Source organism: Mustela lutreola, chromosome 2 (genome assembly GCF_030435805.1).
Source record: "Mustela lutreola isolate mMusLut2 chromosome 2, mMusLut2.pri, whole genome shotgun sequence".
Lineage (NCBI taxonomy): Eukaryota > Metazoa > Chordata > Mammalia > Carnivora > Mustelidae > Mustela > Mustela lutreola.
Genome location: NC_081291.1, coordinates 102,822,437 through 102,838,427, shown reverse-complemented (window position 1 = coordinate 102,838,427; position 15,991 = coordinate 102,822,437). Strand labels below are relative to the sequence as shown.

General features: G+C 42.0%; 1 protein-coding gene across 7 annotated transcripts in view; it reads right to left on the bottom strand.

The window, feature by feature from the left end:
• Positions 1-10,812: 10,812 nt before the first annotated feature.
• The window catches only part of PARP15 (poly(ADP-ribose) polymerase family member 15), a 55,778-nt gene continuing 50,599 nt past the window's right edge, over positions 10,813-15,991 (bottom strand). For all 7 annotated transcript variants that reach the window (XM_059162835.1, XM_059162831.1, XM_059162833.1 and 4 more), the window contains one exon: positions 10,813-15,955. In XM_059162835.1, the coding sequence (XP_059018818.1) occupies positions 15,666-15,955 (290 nt within the window). In that variant the 3' untranslated portion in view covers positions 10,813-15,665. The remainder of the gene's footprint in view (positions 15,956-15,991) is intronic.

Sequence of the window (15,991 nt, the reverse complement as noted above, 5' to 3'; positions counted from 1 at the left end):
TGTGGTCCCCCTCCACCCAGTCGTTCCTAACCCTACTGTCTCGTGTTCCCCCAAACACTTCTCACTTGACTGTACTGGACCTAAAGGACGCCTTTTTCACCGTCCCCTTGCACCCTGATTCCTATTTTCTTTTTGCCTTCACCTGGGAGGATCCTGACACGCATGCTTCTGGACAACTAACTTGGACTGTTCTACCCCAGGGGTTCAGGGACAGCCCTCACATTTTCAGCCAGGCCTTGACTACAGACTTACAGCAGTGTGTCCTTAAGGCCAGTACTCTACTACATATGTGGATGACCTCCTCCTCTGCAGCCCCTCCCTCTCGGTCTCCCAAGACGACACCTCCACCCTACTTAACTTTCTGGGGGCCAAGGGATATCAAGTCACCCCCTCTAAGGCCCTCAACCTGACCTTAGGGCAGCCCATCACGGTCTACTCTCCCGCCGACTCACAGACCTTAGCCACCCATCCCTGGCCCATCTGACTCCTCCTCATCTCCAGCTATTCCATCTGCTATTCCTAGAAAACCCGCATCTCTCTCTCTCTACCTACCCCCGCTTAAACCCTGTAACTTTACTGCCTATACTCTTGCCAGATAAGGGGCGGATCTACATCCAGGACAGGATTGCCCTGCCAGGCAATCTGGCGCACACCTTGATTACTGACATCCACCGATCCCTCCATAGTGGCCCATAGGCTCTCCACCAATTTCTTCAGCCATTGTTCTATCATCCTTCCTTATCTAAGGTAATCAAAGTTGTCCACAGGGCTTGCAAAACCTGTTCCTCCATGAATTCACAAGGAGGAATCCACAGACCAGGGCCTAACCATCAGCTCTGAGGTCATCAGCCGGGGGAAGACTGGCAACTGGACTTCACTCAGATGCCTCGCCATAAAACCTTTTGCCACCTATTAACCTTGGTTGATACATTCACAGACTGGATCAAGGCATACCCCACGGCTCGAGAAACAGCGGACACGGTGATTACAATACTCATCGAGTGCATCATCCCGAGGTTCGGATTGCCCCGGACCCTCCAGTCGGACAAGGGACCCGCCTTCATCTCCAGTGTAACCCAACAGGTAGCTGAGAGCCTCAACATAACCTGGAAACTTCACATCCCATACCACCCACAGTCATCGGGTAAGGTAGAGAAGGCCAATGGGCTGCTCAAAGCCCAACTCACCAAACTTACCCTAGAGACTTGTCTTCCCTGGCCCACACTTCTGCCCATGGCTCTCACCAGACTCCTGGCTACGCCCCACAGGCCTTCGGGCTTAAGGCCATTTGAATTACTATTCAGCTGGCCCTTTCTTATAAATCATAGCCTTCCAGCCATTTCCCCGCCTCTTTTATCCTATCTACCTTACCTCACTCTACATCGTAGGGATACCCCTCCCTATTGACTGGCCACTCCCCAACTTCAGGGCCACAAATAGTACGGTTCATATGGGCCCCATTGGGGAAAACATACCTATTATTAATGTGTCCTCCCCCCTTACCACCGCAGCTGCCATATCACTAACTCCTCCCTCCTGTATTGTACTCCCTCGGGAATATTTCTCTCCTGCCCTCAGGGAACCTATTGCTGCCTGACCACTAATGACTCCCTGGGATGTATATTCATTCGACTATCTCCTTCTACCACCATGTACTCTGAATCCCAGCTGCTATCCATCCTATTCCCCCAACACCATGGAGGAAGGGCTGCCTTCCTCCCATTCATAACAGGGGCAGGAATAGCCACAGGGGTGGCAACTGGAACAGCGGGGACAGGGACTTCCATAGACTTTCATAACAAACTCTCCCAAGCCCTGAATGATGACATGGAACGGGTTGCTGACTCCCTCACAGCCCTACAGACGCAAGTCACCAGCCTGGCAGCCTTAGCTCTACAGAACCGACGGGCCTTAGACCTTCTGACCGCTGAAAAAGGGGGGACCTGCCTATTCTTAAATGAAGAATGTTGTTACTTTGTTAACCAATCAGGTATAGTTACCTCCAGAATCAAAGAACTCAGGGATCGGATCCAAGCACAGCAGTGAGACACGTCCTCTTGGGGCCTGGACCCCTACAACTGGGTAACCTGGCTGCTCCCTCTGGCGGGACCTGTATGCATAATCCTCCTTCTAATCTCAGATGCTCCCTGTCTTTTCCGGTACTTGCAGGGTCGCCTACAAGAACTTGCCTGAGTATCTGTCAATCAACTCCTCCAGCCCTACTCTCGCCTGCCCACTTCTGACTACCCCTATGACTACGCCCCCTGTCAGCAGGAAGTAGCCAGAAGTCGAAGCCCCTGACACCATTATATTAAGCAAAAGGTCGGAAAGTTGGGCTGGCAGGAAAGGGCTACTTAAGATGGCGAAAGTTCCCACCACAAGACCTAAGCTAGGACAGGAGAACAAAGGCCCAAGCAGGAATCTGAGACCCCTGCCCCGGGCTCCTGTGGACCAATGGGACCCTGACGAGCAGGCGAAATATCCAAATAAGGGAAACTTCCAAAAGACCCCTGAGCTTCCTCCGAGACCCCTTAAAAGCCCCCTCCTCCCTGCCTTGGGCGTGACTTCCGCCACTCTGCTTTCCGGAGTTGTGGAACCTAGCCCAAGGGTGCCCAACCTCCTCCCGGTGCAACTTTCCTGGCTCCCCTTCTCCTGAGCCCTGAAACTTTGTCGGAGAGCGTTTTTAATAAATCTTGCCTTGCACCCACTTTGCCTGGTGTTGTGTTTATCTCGCCGGAAAAAACTTTACAGTAGTCACCTTCTGCCAATCCTGCACCAAAATTCCAAATACCTTGAAGGAGAGCAGATGTTCAGCAAAAGCCGTGATGTTTGTACAGTTCAGACACTCCACGAGCCAATTTTCTTATCAGTGAGGAATTGGGGAAGCCCTCCCTGAATCTAACTTCTGAGGCCAGCCAGGACCACCCTTGCAAGCAGACCTTTCTGAGAATAGCAGGATACCTCTTTTCTACACAAGCATGTTCCTGTCAAATCAATTAGACTAAACCATATTCTTCAAAGTATACTTGAAATATAACATGATCACCTGGGATTACAAGCTTCTTATAGTTAAATCACAAGACACAGGAAAAATGGCTTTTGACAACACAACATCCAAATCTTTTTTTAATTAAATCCTGTGTCCTTAGTAATTTTACTTAAAATTTTTTTCAAGTCCAGTGACCAGTGTGAGATATCAAATCCAAACTCAACCAAATAAAAAGTCATGGATATGCAGTTCACAGCCAGACCTCCAAATACACTCATAGCCTTGAGTTGACACAAACTTTGCCCAGAATTTGACCACATACCTAGAAACTTTAGAATAATTCAGATGTTCATTAAATCCTCCTGAAACTCCATGGAAGACTTTGTCATCTTCTTGAATCTTCTTTTCTCAAAGATGAGACAGTTCCACTTGAACTCATTGCCCTGGTTTGGCTTACTGTGGGCTAGTCATTACTCTCAGTTACCAAGTCCTTTATTCTGTTTGAATTATTCTTCACTTAATAACCAAGTAAAATATCCTAATTCCCCATCCAGTGTACTGCAGGAAGGTCCAGAACCCTGCCCAATGTATCATTTTCCAAAGGGCTGCATTTTTCCAGAGAAAGTCCACATTGAAATCTGCTTCTTGGTTCCTGTTTCCACACTGTAGAAACCATTTTTAGCTTGCAGGGGGTGGGCTGGATCTGGTTTGCAGGACAAAGTTTACCAACTCCTTTGACGGGGGTGGGAACTCCATATAAGGTACTTTCCTAAAAACAATGAACCATGGATTTTACTGCTGCTTTGGAAGCCAGAAGTCAGTGGCAGCCAGTTTTTTGTTTTAATTAGTGTTTCCTGTAAGGACCTATTTAGAATCTGTCCCTGCTCCCCTTCCCCCAGGGGATTTACTTGGAGACAAATCCCTGAAACCAGCTTCAGGTAACAAAGCCCAGATACAAAGGTCGGTCAGGCCAGGTGGAGACATCCAAATCAGTAGGGGGACACATACTGTCTCCCTGGTTACCAAGGAGTATGGGCCCCGCCCTTTGGGAGCCTTTTTGGCACCAGTCCCAATCAAGGTGTAATGGGCTGGTTCAAATGTCTACTAGGGTAACTTGTAACTCAACTGGTCACCTAGCATCACTGTGGCTTTTCCTGTGTGTGTTACAATCTCATTGGCCACCTATGCGTGGCCAGGCCCTACCGCATGGCCTTTGCCCTTAAAATCTAGTCTGTGAAACAATGAAGGGTCGCCATCTCTTGTAAGAGGCGCGTCCCCGAACATTCGGTTAGATTTTTGATGCTTGGCACGAAATAAAGCTTTGCTTGACCTTCGCTTTATATCAGTCTCGCTCCTTTAATCACGGACCCATTATTGGGTTATAACATTTCCACCAGACTATACGTATTTAGTCCCTGTCTCGATTTCTCAGGGCTACTGTAAGAAAATGCCACAACTAAACTTAGAACAACAGAAATTTATTCTGTCAGAGTCCTAGAGCCGGAAGTCTGAAGTCAAGGTGTCAGCAGGGTTGGCTCCTACTGGCGGCTCTGAGGGAGAACCTTCCTGTGCCTCTCTCCAAGCTTCTGGTGTTTGCCCCCAGGCCTTGGCATTCCTTGGCTTGCAGCTGCATCATTCCCATCTCTGCCTCCATGGTCCTATCACGTTCGCCCAGTATCTGCCTGTGCCCACAGTCCCATCTTCTTCTTCTTTTTTTTTTTTTTTTAAGGTTTGTTTATTTGAGACAGAGATCGAGAGAGAGAAAGAAAGAGAGCATGCAGGGACGCCTGGGTGGCTCAGTTGGTTAAGCAGCTGCCTTCGGCTCAGGTCATGATCCCAGCGTCCTGGGATCGAGTCCCACATCGGGCTCCTTGCTCCGCAGGGAGCCTGCTTCTCCCTCTGCCTCTGCCTTCCACTCTGTCTGCCTGTGCTCGCTCTCACTCTCTCTCTCTCTGACAAATAAATAAATAAAATCTTTAAAAAAAAAAAACAAAAAAAAAAAAAAAAGAGAGCATGCACAAGATGGGGGAGGGATAGAGGGAGAGAATCTCAAGCAGAAGCCCTGCTGAGCACAGAGTTCAATACAGGGCTGGATGTGGGACTCCATCCCATGACCCATGAGATTATGACCTGAGCAAAACCAAGAGTCAGATGCTTAACTCCCTGAGCCACCTAGGCACCCACACCCACCCACCCCCCATCATCTGATTAGGACACCAGTCATCAGGTTAGGGCTTACTGTAATCCAATATGAATTCATTTTAGCTCGATTACATCTGCAAAGACCCTGTATCCAAATGTCACATTCACAGATATGTTGGTTAGGACTTCAACATATTTTTTTCAGGGGACACAATTCTATCCACTGCAGTTCCACTTCTCAAATTATTTTCTGACAGTGGCTAGGACCTAACAGTTCCTCACTAACTAGAAAGCAGTCCTTTTTGCTAGCATTCTCAGCTGTAGGTGAAGGGTAGCAGAACATGCCACTCCAAAATAGGACTAGGAATTCAGGACACACCACTCCCAAAACATCTTGCTTTGGTATATTAATTGTTTTGAACATTTGTAAAACAGTACACGCAGGGAGGCACTTTCTCTGCATTCACCTTATCTACCTAAAGACAGATCCTCCTAGAGGAACTCAGTTGTCATAAACCTCTTCCCAACAGTGTCATCAACCAGGGAAGATTGACTTCACAGGAGAAGAACTAGAAGTCACCACCACACCCAGACAAACTTTGCCACAATCTATCATACCTCCCATCTGTTCTTCTAAGGGCCCATTCATTGTTTCTAAATAAGTCATTTACTCTCTTCTAGGAGATCTGCATTCCCCCAACCCCTTTCCCTATTCATGATTATTTAAATTTGAATTCTGAGCCACCTGGGGCACTTATTCATTCTCCCTCCTTATCTCCCACATATACATGACATATACACATTAATAACGGTCTGTTTGCTTTTCTCATGCTCATCTTTTTTTTTTTTTTTTAAAGATTTTATTTATTTGACAGACAGAGATCACAAGTAGGCAGAGAGGCAAGCAGAGAGACAGGAGGAAGCAGGCTCCCCGCTGAGCAGAGAGCCAGATGCGGGGCTCATTCCCAGGACCCTGGGATCATGACCTGAGCCGAAGGCAGAGGCTTTAACCCACTGAGCCACCCAGGCACCCCTCTCGTTGTAGGGGTCTCAGCTAAGAACTCAGAAGGGTAGAGGGAAAATTATTTTTCCCCCATTATAGAACATTTTCCTGAAGTGGGGTTACCCATTCTGACCAGCATTTACCTCTGACCCTTTATCTATGGAAACATAACTTCAGTAAGTTTCACATAACTAAGTGGAAAAACCATTTTCCTTCCATCCACGTAGTCAAACAGGCAGCAAATTCCTGTATTTCTACAAGCTCGTGAAATGTCCTGCAAAGAAAATCTTTCTCTCATTATAAAAATTGAAATTATTTAAAAATCTAGTTTTAACAACCTTACAGAATAATTCACTAGAAGTCTGTTGATCTGAACCCAACTAGAAACGTTCCCTATTCTGTCCTTTTGCCTCATTTACCTATACATATTCATGGTCATATGACAGTTATGACAGGTACGTGTACACAATTTGGTATTCATCCTTTTACATAACGTGATTTAACCAAAATTTCTCTACTTCCTGTATCATCTTCATATTTAACATTTTTAGTGTGTTGCTAGAGTACAGCATCTTGATATACCACAACCAACCTCTACATTTCTGTATTGCTGGGATCTTCCCTTTCTTCCAGTAAAATAAACATTGTATATGTGTACTTTTTGTTTTTATTAAACATTATTTCCTCAGGATAAATTCTATCACTTGGTGAGAGGTTAGGCATACTTATGATTCTTTCAATAAAGTAGCATTTTGCCCCTCAGAAAAATGGAACCCATTTGCATTGCTATCATTTATATGTGAGCGTATCTGCTTTCTCAAAGCCTTGCAGGCTTGGGGTCTGTCACTTCTCAAAAGTGTTTCTTACTCTTTTTCAGGTACAATATGCAACTTCACAGTAGGTTTAATTTGCAGGTATTTTACCAACAAGGTTGACTGAATATTTCAAAAATCATGGATAAATTCATGTTTCTTCTTGTATGAACTGTCTTTTAATCATTTGTGTAATGGACAGCTGGTATTTTTACCCACTTATATGAGCTCTTCATACTTTTTAGTTATTAAACTTCTGTGTTTATGTGCAAACATTGTCTCCATTCTTCTGAATTTTTAAATCTCAGCTTTATTGGTATTCCTGCCATCAAAGCTAAAACTATCTAGGTAATGAAACTGTCCATCTTTTTTTCTATTCCATCAATGGTCAGAAAGTGATTTCTCCTAGTGCTAGTCTGTTCACATACATGAGAGTGTGTTTATTTTGACTTTTAAGTATTCAACTTTCAATCTGCTTGGAATTTTTTGGAGAATTAAATTTTTTGGAGAGAAAGTGTGGGTCTTTTTTGTTTTTTAAAGATTTATTGATTGAGGAAGAGAGAAAGCATGGGGCGGAGGGGCAGAGGGAGAGAATCCGAAGCAGACTCCCCATTGAGCACAGAGTCCAACATGGGCAGATCTCACGACCCCAGCATCAGGACCTGGCTGGTCACCTGAATCCAATAACATACCATGTTGAATTGAGGCATGAGTCTGTGTCTCATGAATGTCACACGGGAGTGTCCCCAGAGATGAGTTACTCAAAGGTTTGGTTAGAATTTGAGTTTATACAGCATCTTAGCAAAGGAATGATAAATTTTTAATTTATTAAAAATAAGACAAAGGAAAAAGACTCTTGAGTATCTATAAATAGAAAATCATAGGAAGGCAAATATATGGGAAACTAATGGTAGCTAAAGACTAGTTAGTAAAATTTGTTGTGTAGATGTCTCTAATGCTGGCTCCAGGCTGAGAAGGGTCTAACATTGTCTCCAATGATTAAGTTTTCTTATTCCTGGTAGAGAGGGGAGGGTTAACCTTGGTTAATTTATATCCTGTTTTTAGGCAAATAGGGAAGAAAGTGGAGAGTTTCTTGTACTTGTTGCTGCTCAATTGCCTTCAGCTCAGATAATTCTTATGTCAAAGGGCATATTTTTGGATGACATTCTGGTTTCCTTCATTCCTCAGGAAAGCCTCCCCTGACTTCTCAGACTCAGTTAAATCTTCAGTTAAGTACATATTATAGCACCCTTTATTTCTCCTCTAATACTTATTGCAATTTTGACTAATTAATTCTGTAATTATTTCCTTAATGTCTCTCTCAACTGCTAGACTATGTGCTCCCTGGAGGTAGGAACTTTATCTGTCTTGTTTATTGTTAGATTCCCCAGTGCCTAAAATAATGTCAGAGATATGGTCAATAATTGTTGAGTGAATCAATGAATATCATTTGTTGAATGAGTGAATGATGTTCAAATCATTTAAAAATAGTTTTACTTCTTTCAATTTCTTCATGCATTTTTGGATTGTTTCTTCTATTTTATTACCTTATGTTTTTGTTATAAATTTAAACTTTTTATTATTTCCTTTGCTATATATATTTAGTAATCATTAGAGATCTAGTTTACTGGTTTGTTTTTTTTTTTTTACTTAAAATATATTTGTACTTGATTGCTATACTTTAACTTTTAAATTCCCCAGTACAGACCACCAAAGCATACCCAGTGAAACCCAAAATTGATAAGCCCCATTCACTAGTTCATAGCTTCCCATAGCTTTTTAGACTTCTGAGAATAGACAACCAAGGTTTCTCAGACATTTAAGGAAAACTTCTAACTCAATATAAAACTTAAAGAAAAAGAACTATTATTGGAAAGAAAATTCTTTTACAAGGAATATTTTGAAATATATATTTATTTATTATTTGAGAGAGAGAGAACGTGTGCATGAGGAGGACGGGGGAGGGGGGCAGCAGAAAAGAATCTCGAGCAGACTCCTCACTGAACACAGAGCCTGATGCAGGGCTTGGCGTCATGACAATGAGAGTCAGTCCTGAGCTCATGACCTGAGCCAAAATCAAGAGCTGAATGCTGAACCAACTCTCGAGCCACCAGAAGCCCACATAGAACGTTTTTTTTTTTTTTTTTTTTGAGATATTTATTTATTTATTTGACACAGAGAGAGCACAAGCACAAGCAGAGGGAGTAGCAGGCAGAGGGAGAGACAGGTTCCCTGCTGAGCAAGGAGCCTGATATGAGACTCAATCCCAGGACCCTGAGATCATGATCCGAGCTGAAGTTAGATGCTTAACTGACTGAGCCACCCAGGCTCCCCTAGGAACATTTAAGAAACAAATAAGAGGTCTTCGAATTAAAAGAGGTCTCGAAATTAAAAAGTCTAACAGCAGAAATGAAAAATAGAGAATTTCTGCTGTCAGTATCTGTAGGGTAAACTTTCCTCTCGACAATAACAGGTGCAAAGTAGAAATGTCCGATTCTTGTCTGAAGAGTAAAAGTCTGGCTGCTGCTGTTTGGGGAGTCCAATATGGAAAGGTGGCATTGGGAGGGACGTCCCCTCAGGATTTAGTATTTGACCACTAACTCCTCTGTTTTTGCTATGACACCTAAGACCTCATCTGTGCCTGGTGTCCTGCTTAGAGATTCTCTCTTTTACCATCTGCAGAAAATAGCCTCCAGATTGGGGTAGGTAAGAGGTAGTCACCCTGGGCAAGGAGGGTGGGGAGAATATCTGGGGATTTAAGTGTTTCCTGAATGGCTTTCCTCCTGTCCTTATTTTAGCATCTGCTCTTCTCAGCTTCACTATAGCTCCAAAGGCTCAGATGTTGTCAGTTCCTGAGCTTTTCAAGGGTAAAGCAGATGGGTCTCAGCTTTCCTCCCACTTCTAGCTTCAGATTGAGCTGTCTATAGTCATTAACAGAGATCTATCTGCTTTTTAGCTTCTAAAATGCTTTTTGCTATCATCTCCTATTCTCCCTGTTCTTTAGGACTTATGTGTCCTTTAAATCCCTTCACTGAGGCTTTCTTAGGGTTTGAGAAAGAAGCAAAATTAGGTGCATATATTCAATCTTAACCTTGAACCCCAATTTTATTTATTTATTTATTAAAGGTTTTATTATTTTAAAAAAATAATCTGTATACCCAATGTGGGGCTTGAACTCACAACCCTGAGAGCAAGAGTCACACGTTCCACAGACTGAGCTAGCCAGAGGACCCAAACTCGAACCTCAATTTTTAAAGTGTTAATGAAATGAATCATATTTACTTTGCTTCTATAGTTTGTACTATTTGTGTCTTGCCTTCCAATTTTTAGTTTAAAACTGTAATATCTATTTTTTCAGCATAATTTTGGCATTATCTTATTTAACCCTGGAAAGTGGCAAGGCAGGTGTTATTATCTTAACATGTCTTAGATTCTAAAATTCCTTTTGGAGGGGGCTCTTTTTTCATTTATACAGAAAATTTTGATTTTTTTTTTTATTGACCCCCAGATTTGTTCAATTTTTGTGGTTGATTTTGTGTTGGTGAGTACTTTCCTTATTTCAGGTACTTTGATTGGTGTTTTAGTGGAGTTAGTATGAAAGAAACCCCATCCTGCACTATAAACTACAAAGGCCTTCAGAGAAGCATTTTCATTCTTTTTTCAATCTTTTGCAGAAAGTTTGTTCTGGTCCTGTAAAAATCCTTGCTAGTGTATTCTATCTGACTATGTGCAATGTGAACAAGGTGTTGTGAGGTGAAGGGGATGCTGGGTTTGGGTGTGGAGAAACAGGAGCACATTAGGCACATAAAAGGGCACATAAAAGGTTTGGATTGAAGAAGTGGGGGTGGATGTTGTAGAAGTCAAAATTACTTATTCAACAGGTTTTTATTATAGAATTGTAATTGTAGGCAACAAGAGGCTTTGGAGACATAAATTATTATGTTGAAAATGTCCTTTTTAACGAGTTAAGAAAAAGAAATTTAGAAGTTATTTATACCCTGGTGACCACAAAGGTAATACAAACAGAGAGGGAGGCGAAGCAGAGGTCTTTTAAAATTAAGTCACTAGAAGTTCCAGCATGGGGAATTATAGTCCATGGTAATGTGATGGTGTTGTTGTATGGTGACAGGCGGTAACTACACTCGTGATAAGCTCAGCATAACGTATAGAGTTGTCCAGTCAGTACGTGTACACCCGAAACTAATGTAACATTCTCTGTCAACTGTACTTCAATTACTATTAAAATCATTATCACTCTGAGAGTTTAATTACAAGATTTCCTTCGTATGTTTACTAAGAGTGGCAGAAAAGTCCAAAGCTTGTGTGAGATAATAAAAAATATTATGTTTTATATCTTTATTATTTTTATATCTTGGCTTCTATCCCCGGTTCCTGGCTCAGAGCCATTAGAAGCATCTTTTGATCTCAAATTTGGTCTTTGACCTTACTTCCTGACACAGAATTCCTAAATACCTTTGAATTTCTTGGGTGTGTATCTTTGGTTCTAATGAAATGACTTTTGCTGGTTTCCTGGATGGGAACCAGTCACGAAAAAGACCAAGCCACGATTAGAAGGCTTGGAGCTCCATCCCCTATTCTCCAAGCAAGGGCAGAGGGTCTGGAAATTGAGTTAATGATCATTCATTGCCTGCGTGTTGAAATCTCCACAAAAATCCCAAAGGTATGAGCTACAGGGAGCTTCCAAGTTGAAGAACAGGTGAAAGTGCTGGGAGAGTGACATGCCCTGAGAAAACATGACCCTTCCTATGTGCCTTCTTATGTGACCCTTCCTATGTGCCTTGCCCAATGTAACTCTCCATCTGCACCCGTCATCATAGCCTTTCAGAATAAACAAGTGAGTGTAAGTGTTTCCCTGAGTTCTGTGAGCCATTGTAGCAAATAAATCAAGCCCAAGGAGGGGGTTGTGGGAACAAGGGTTCATAGCCTTGACTCACAGTCAGTCAGAAGTACAGAGAACCCCCCGGGATTTGCTGTTGGCATTTGTAATACAGGAGGAGGTGAGACAGACAGTCTGGTGGGGCTGAGCCCTTAACCCGTGGGATCTGAGGTTATTTTCAAGCAGATAGTGTCAGAATTGAGTAAAATTGTGGGACTCCCAGCTAGTACTGCAGAGGATGGCTTAGAGCTGGGGAAAACTGCAGACATTTGCTGTCAGTGTTGTGAGTATGGAAAGGAGAGTAAAGGAGAAACAGACAGCAAGAGTTTTTCCTACACAGCTTGTAAGCGGAATAATTTAATCAATTAAGCTCATAAAGCCTATTTACTATAAGAAACTGCATTTGTTCAAATAAACTATTGAGCAGAAATCGAATTGATCATAGCTGTAAATGATCTTACCAGCACTGTGATAATTAACCCACTACCTGTAAATGAATTCACAGACCCCGTGTTCAATGAACACATCTGCATACATACTACATGGATTTTATTTCTCTACCATAGATGAAGAAAAAAATTTAAAAATCTTTCCTCTGATTCATCCAAGCAGCGCGTGTGTCCTCATTCCTCCACAAGTGAAGGGAAGGACTGGAGGTGAAAGAAAGGAATGAGAAGGGGAAAAATGCTAAGAGAAGTAAAGAGAGAGGGGGAGAGAAGATACATGGGACAGTAAGCCATCTGACTGCCGGTCAGAGCTGTGCCTCAGGATCTCTGGTCTCAGATCAGTCAGGTACCATCAGCCAGAACTCTGGAAATCCATACAAAAGAAACCCATTTGGAAAGTAATTAGCGAAGTTAAAGATTTCTAATTTGCGTTAACCTGAAATGGTGGGTTATTAGGAAAGAAGTCAAGAACATTCTAATAATATGGATGGAGAATGCCAAGCAAACAGGGAGGGAGATAGACATAAAGGAGGGAAAGGCATTTAGCTTCAGACTAATGGAAGGTGGCATTTATAATAGCGGTATAATGATCAGTTGGCTGGGGGCACCTGGTTGGCTTAGTCGGTTAAGCATCTGCCTTTGGCTCAGATCACAATCTCAGGGATCAAGTCCTGCATCAGGCTCCCTACTCAGGAAGGAGTCGGCTTCTTCCTCTCTCGCTCCCCCTGCTTGTGCTCTCTCTCTCTGTCAAATAAATAAATTAAATAAATCAACAAATCAATAAGTAAAATTAATATCGACTGACTTAATTTTGTTCCTCAAGAAACCATCACAACTTTAATAACATGGATGTACTATACTCAAGACTTCCATGTCATATAGTGAAGTAGGAGTACAGCAAAATAAATTGGGGGGTTTTTGAGTAACAGCATTGGAGGAGACAGAAGACAGCAGTTTACATTGCAACTAAAAGCCTACCTAACCTAAGTAAAAAGGGTCCTTTTATGTTCTAACCTGGCTCACTAGGATTCTACACTGGAGTTGGGAGCCAAAGCCCATGTACAAACAGAGAATTATTTAGACTTGTTTTGCTCTCTAGGACTGTATTTTCTCTCAAGAAGTTCAGGATGTGGTGTCTCACTGAAAGTAGATTATGCTCTTTGGATCTCATAATCCAACCATACATTTATCTAGCGTTATAGGGCACCCTACTTTGACATGACATTTACAGTGAAATGCTATATGTACAGTGAAATGCTATGCAACCATCAAAATGATAGATAAGATATTTAATGACATGGGGCAAATAACACAGATACGTTACAAAAGAAAATTGGATTATTAAACTATAAGGAAAGATGATGACATTTAAAAAAACTTTACATTTTATATATATACATAAAAGGAAAATATACAGTGGAATAACTTGACCATTAAGATGATGTTTACAGGAAAAATTAATAACATGAGAGTAACACTTATAATGTTAAACGAAAAAGGTAGATATAATATTGTGTAATTAAGTAAGTGAATAAAGTGTGACTTTGACTTTGTTAAAGGTGGATGTAGAAGAAAGGAGAAGGGAGAAGAGAACATAAGAATTTTGCCAGTGGGGGACACCTGGGTGGCCCAGTAGGTTAAAGCCTCTGCCTTCAGCTCAGGTCATGATCCCAGGGTCCCAGGGTTGAGCCCCGCATCAGGCTCTCTGCTCAGCAGGGAGCCTGCTTCCCTCTCTCTCTCTCTCTCTCTCTGCCTACTTGTGATCTGTCTGTCAAACAAATAAATAAAATATTTAAAAAAAAGAATGTTGGCAGTGGTTTCCTCTGAAATGTTCCTCTGAATGTTGCAATTATGAGTGATACAGTATGGTGAAGGGAGTTATTTTCTTTAAACTTCCCTGTACTCCTTTTAATGTGCATCTGCTTATTTATGATGATGTAAACACTTCTTAAATGTCTTCAATTCCTGATAAGTAACGCTTCAGGATAAGCTGCTAAGTATTTCAAGAATTTACCTAACTCTAGTATAATAGAGGGAAGAGATGAATCTGAAGGGCCACCATCTGTAAAAAGAATGATAAATGCTCAGTGCCCTCCAGAAGGTGAGACAGCGACCAGCAGGCAATAGACACAGAAGAAGAGATTTCAACTCATGTGTAAACAAGAGTTTTCTAATAGTTACAGTTGTCTTGGGATGGAATAAGTTATTCTTAAGATGAAGAAGTGGTCAAGCAGAGACTTGAGGGCTTTTTGCCCTGGGAGTATGGATGGGTGAGGAGAAAATTGAGAGGACAGTGAGCTTAGATGACCTCTAGAGTCCTTTTCACTGCTAACATTTAATCAATGTATCAGTCCTTCACTCATCTATACAGCTTCTAAGATGGTCCCCGACAATCTCTGTCCACTGGTGTCCAGGTCCTGTGTAATTCCTGGTTACACTGAAAGAGCTGATCTGTGGAACCAACAGGATGCTGTGGAAAAGGTGGAGTATGACTCAGAAGCTAGGTCATAAAAGACATCATGGCTTCAGCCTGTCTCTCTCCTGAATTACTGGCTGTGGAATACCACATCATGAGCAATGTAAGCAGCCTGGAGATGACTATGGGAAGAAAAACTGAGGACTTCTGTCAACCAGCAAAAACTCTATAGCTATCTGAGTGATTTATCTTGGAAGCAGATCTTCCAGCTCTAATCAAGCCACTGCAGAACACTGCATCCCCTGCTGACATCTTTATTCACCTTTAGGAGAAACCCTAAGTCAGAATGACCCAGCTAAGCCACACCTGAATTCCTTATCCACTAAGCCCTTAAATTTTGTAGTAAGTTGTCATGTAGCATCAGATAGTGGTACAACACATTTTTACCTGATTTACTCCATAACAGATTTGATTCAGTCATTCTAGCTGAACTATAGCTACTAAGTACTTCTTCAGGGGGGCAAAATTCTTAGCGCTTACAGATACACATTAGCAGCCTATTCATTTAACAGTACAGTTGAGCCCAGCACAGTTTAATGTCTTAACATGCTCTATTAGAGCAATGACATCTTGGCTTTAAAGAGATTCGTCTTATTTCTTCTCTACTAGACAAAAGTAATGTGCTCTTTGTTCTTTGACACATTTGGTGTCTGTAAATAGTTGTAGCTATAATTATGTCACCCACATTTCTTAGCTTCCACCCATCAGTATGCTCAGAAAAGAGGTATGCTACAAATTGCAATAGAGCATTCTTGAAAGGCTGTTTTCAGCATTTTAGCACCTAACAGAGACATTTTTATCTACATAAACAAGCCAAAGGCAAAGACAAAAATTCTATAAATTTGTTCTTATAAATAGACAACTAAACAATCTCTTAGAGGTTAAAAAAAAACCCATTTTTTAACACCTAAAAGTTATGAGATATTCTGGGTAAGCTTGATTATCAGAGAATACCACAAATAGACTTGGATGTTGTGTATCATCTGTGACAGAGTCAAAGAGATCTGTGGGATTGTGAGGATTCTTTGACGGAGGGGTAACTAATCTTGCATGTCCGCATGTGTAGACTCCTGTAAGCACTCGTACAACATAAACATGCTTTCTCCCATTGCTGTCTGGTGTGGAGTATTTATCATTAGCAGAATATTTGGCATTAACAGCAAAATAGGTTCCTTGTCCATAAGCTGCTCCTATAAAGAGAAAGACAAAAAGTCTTCCTAAAAGCA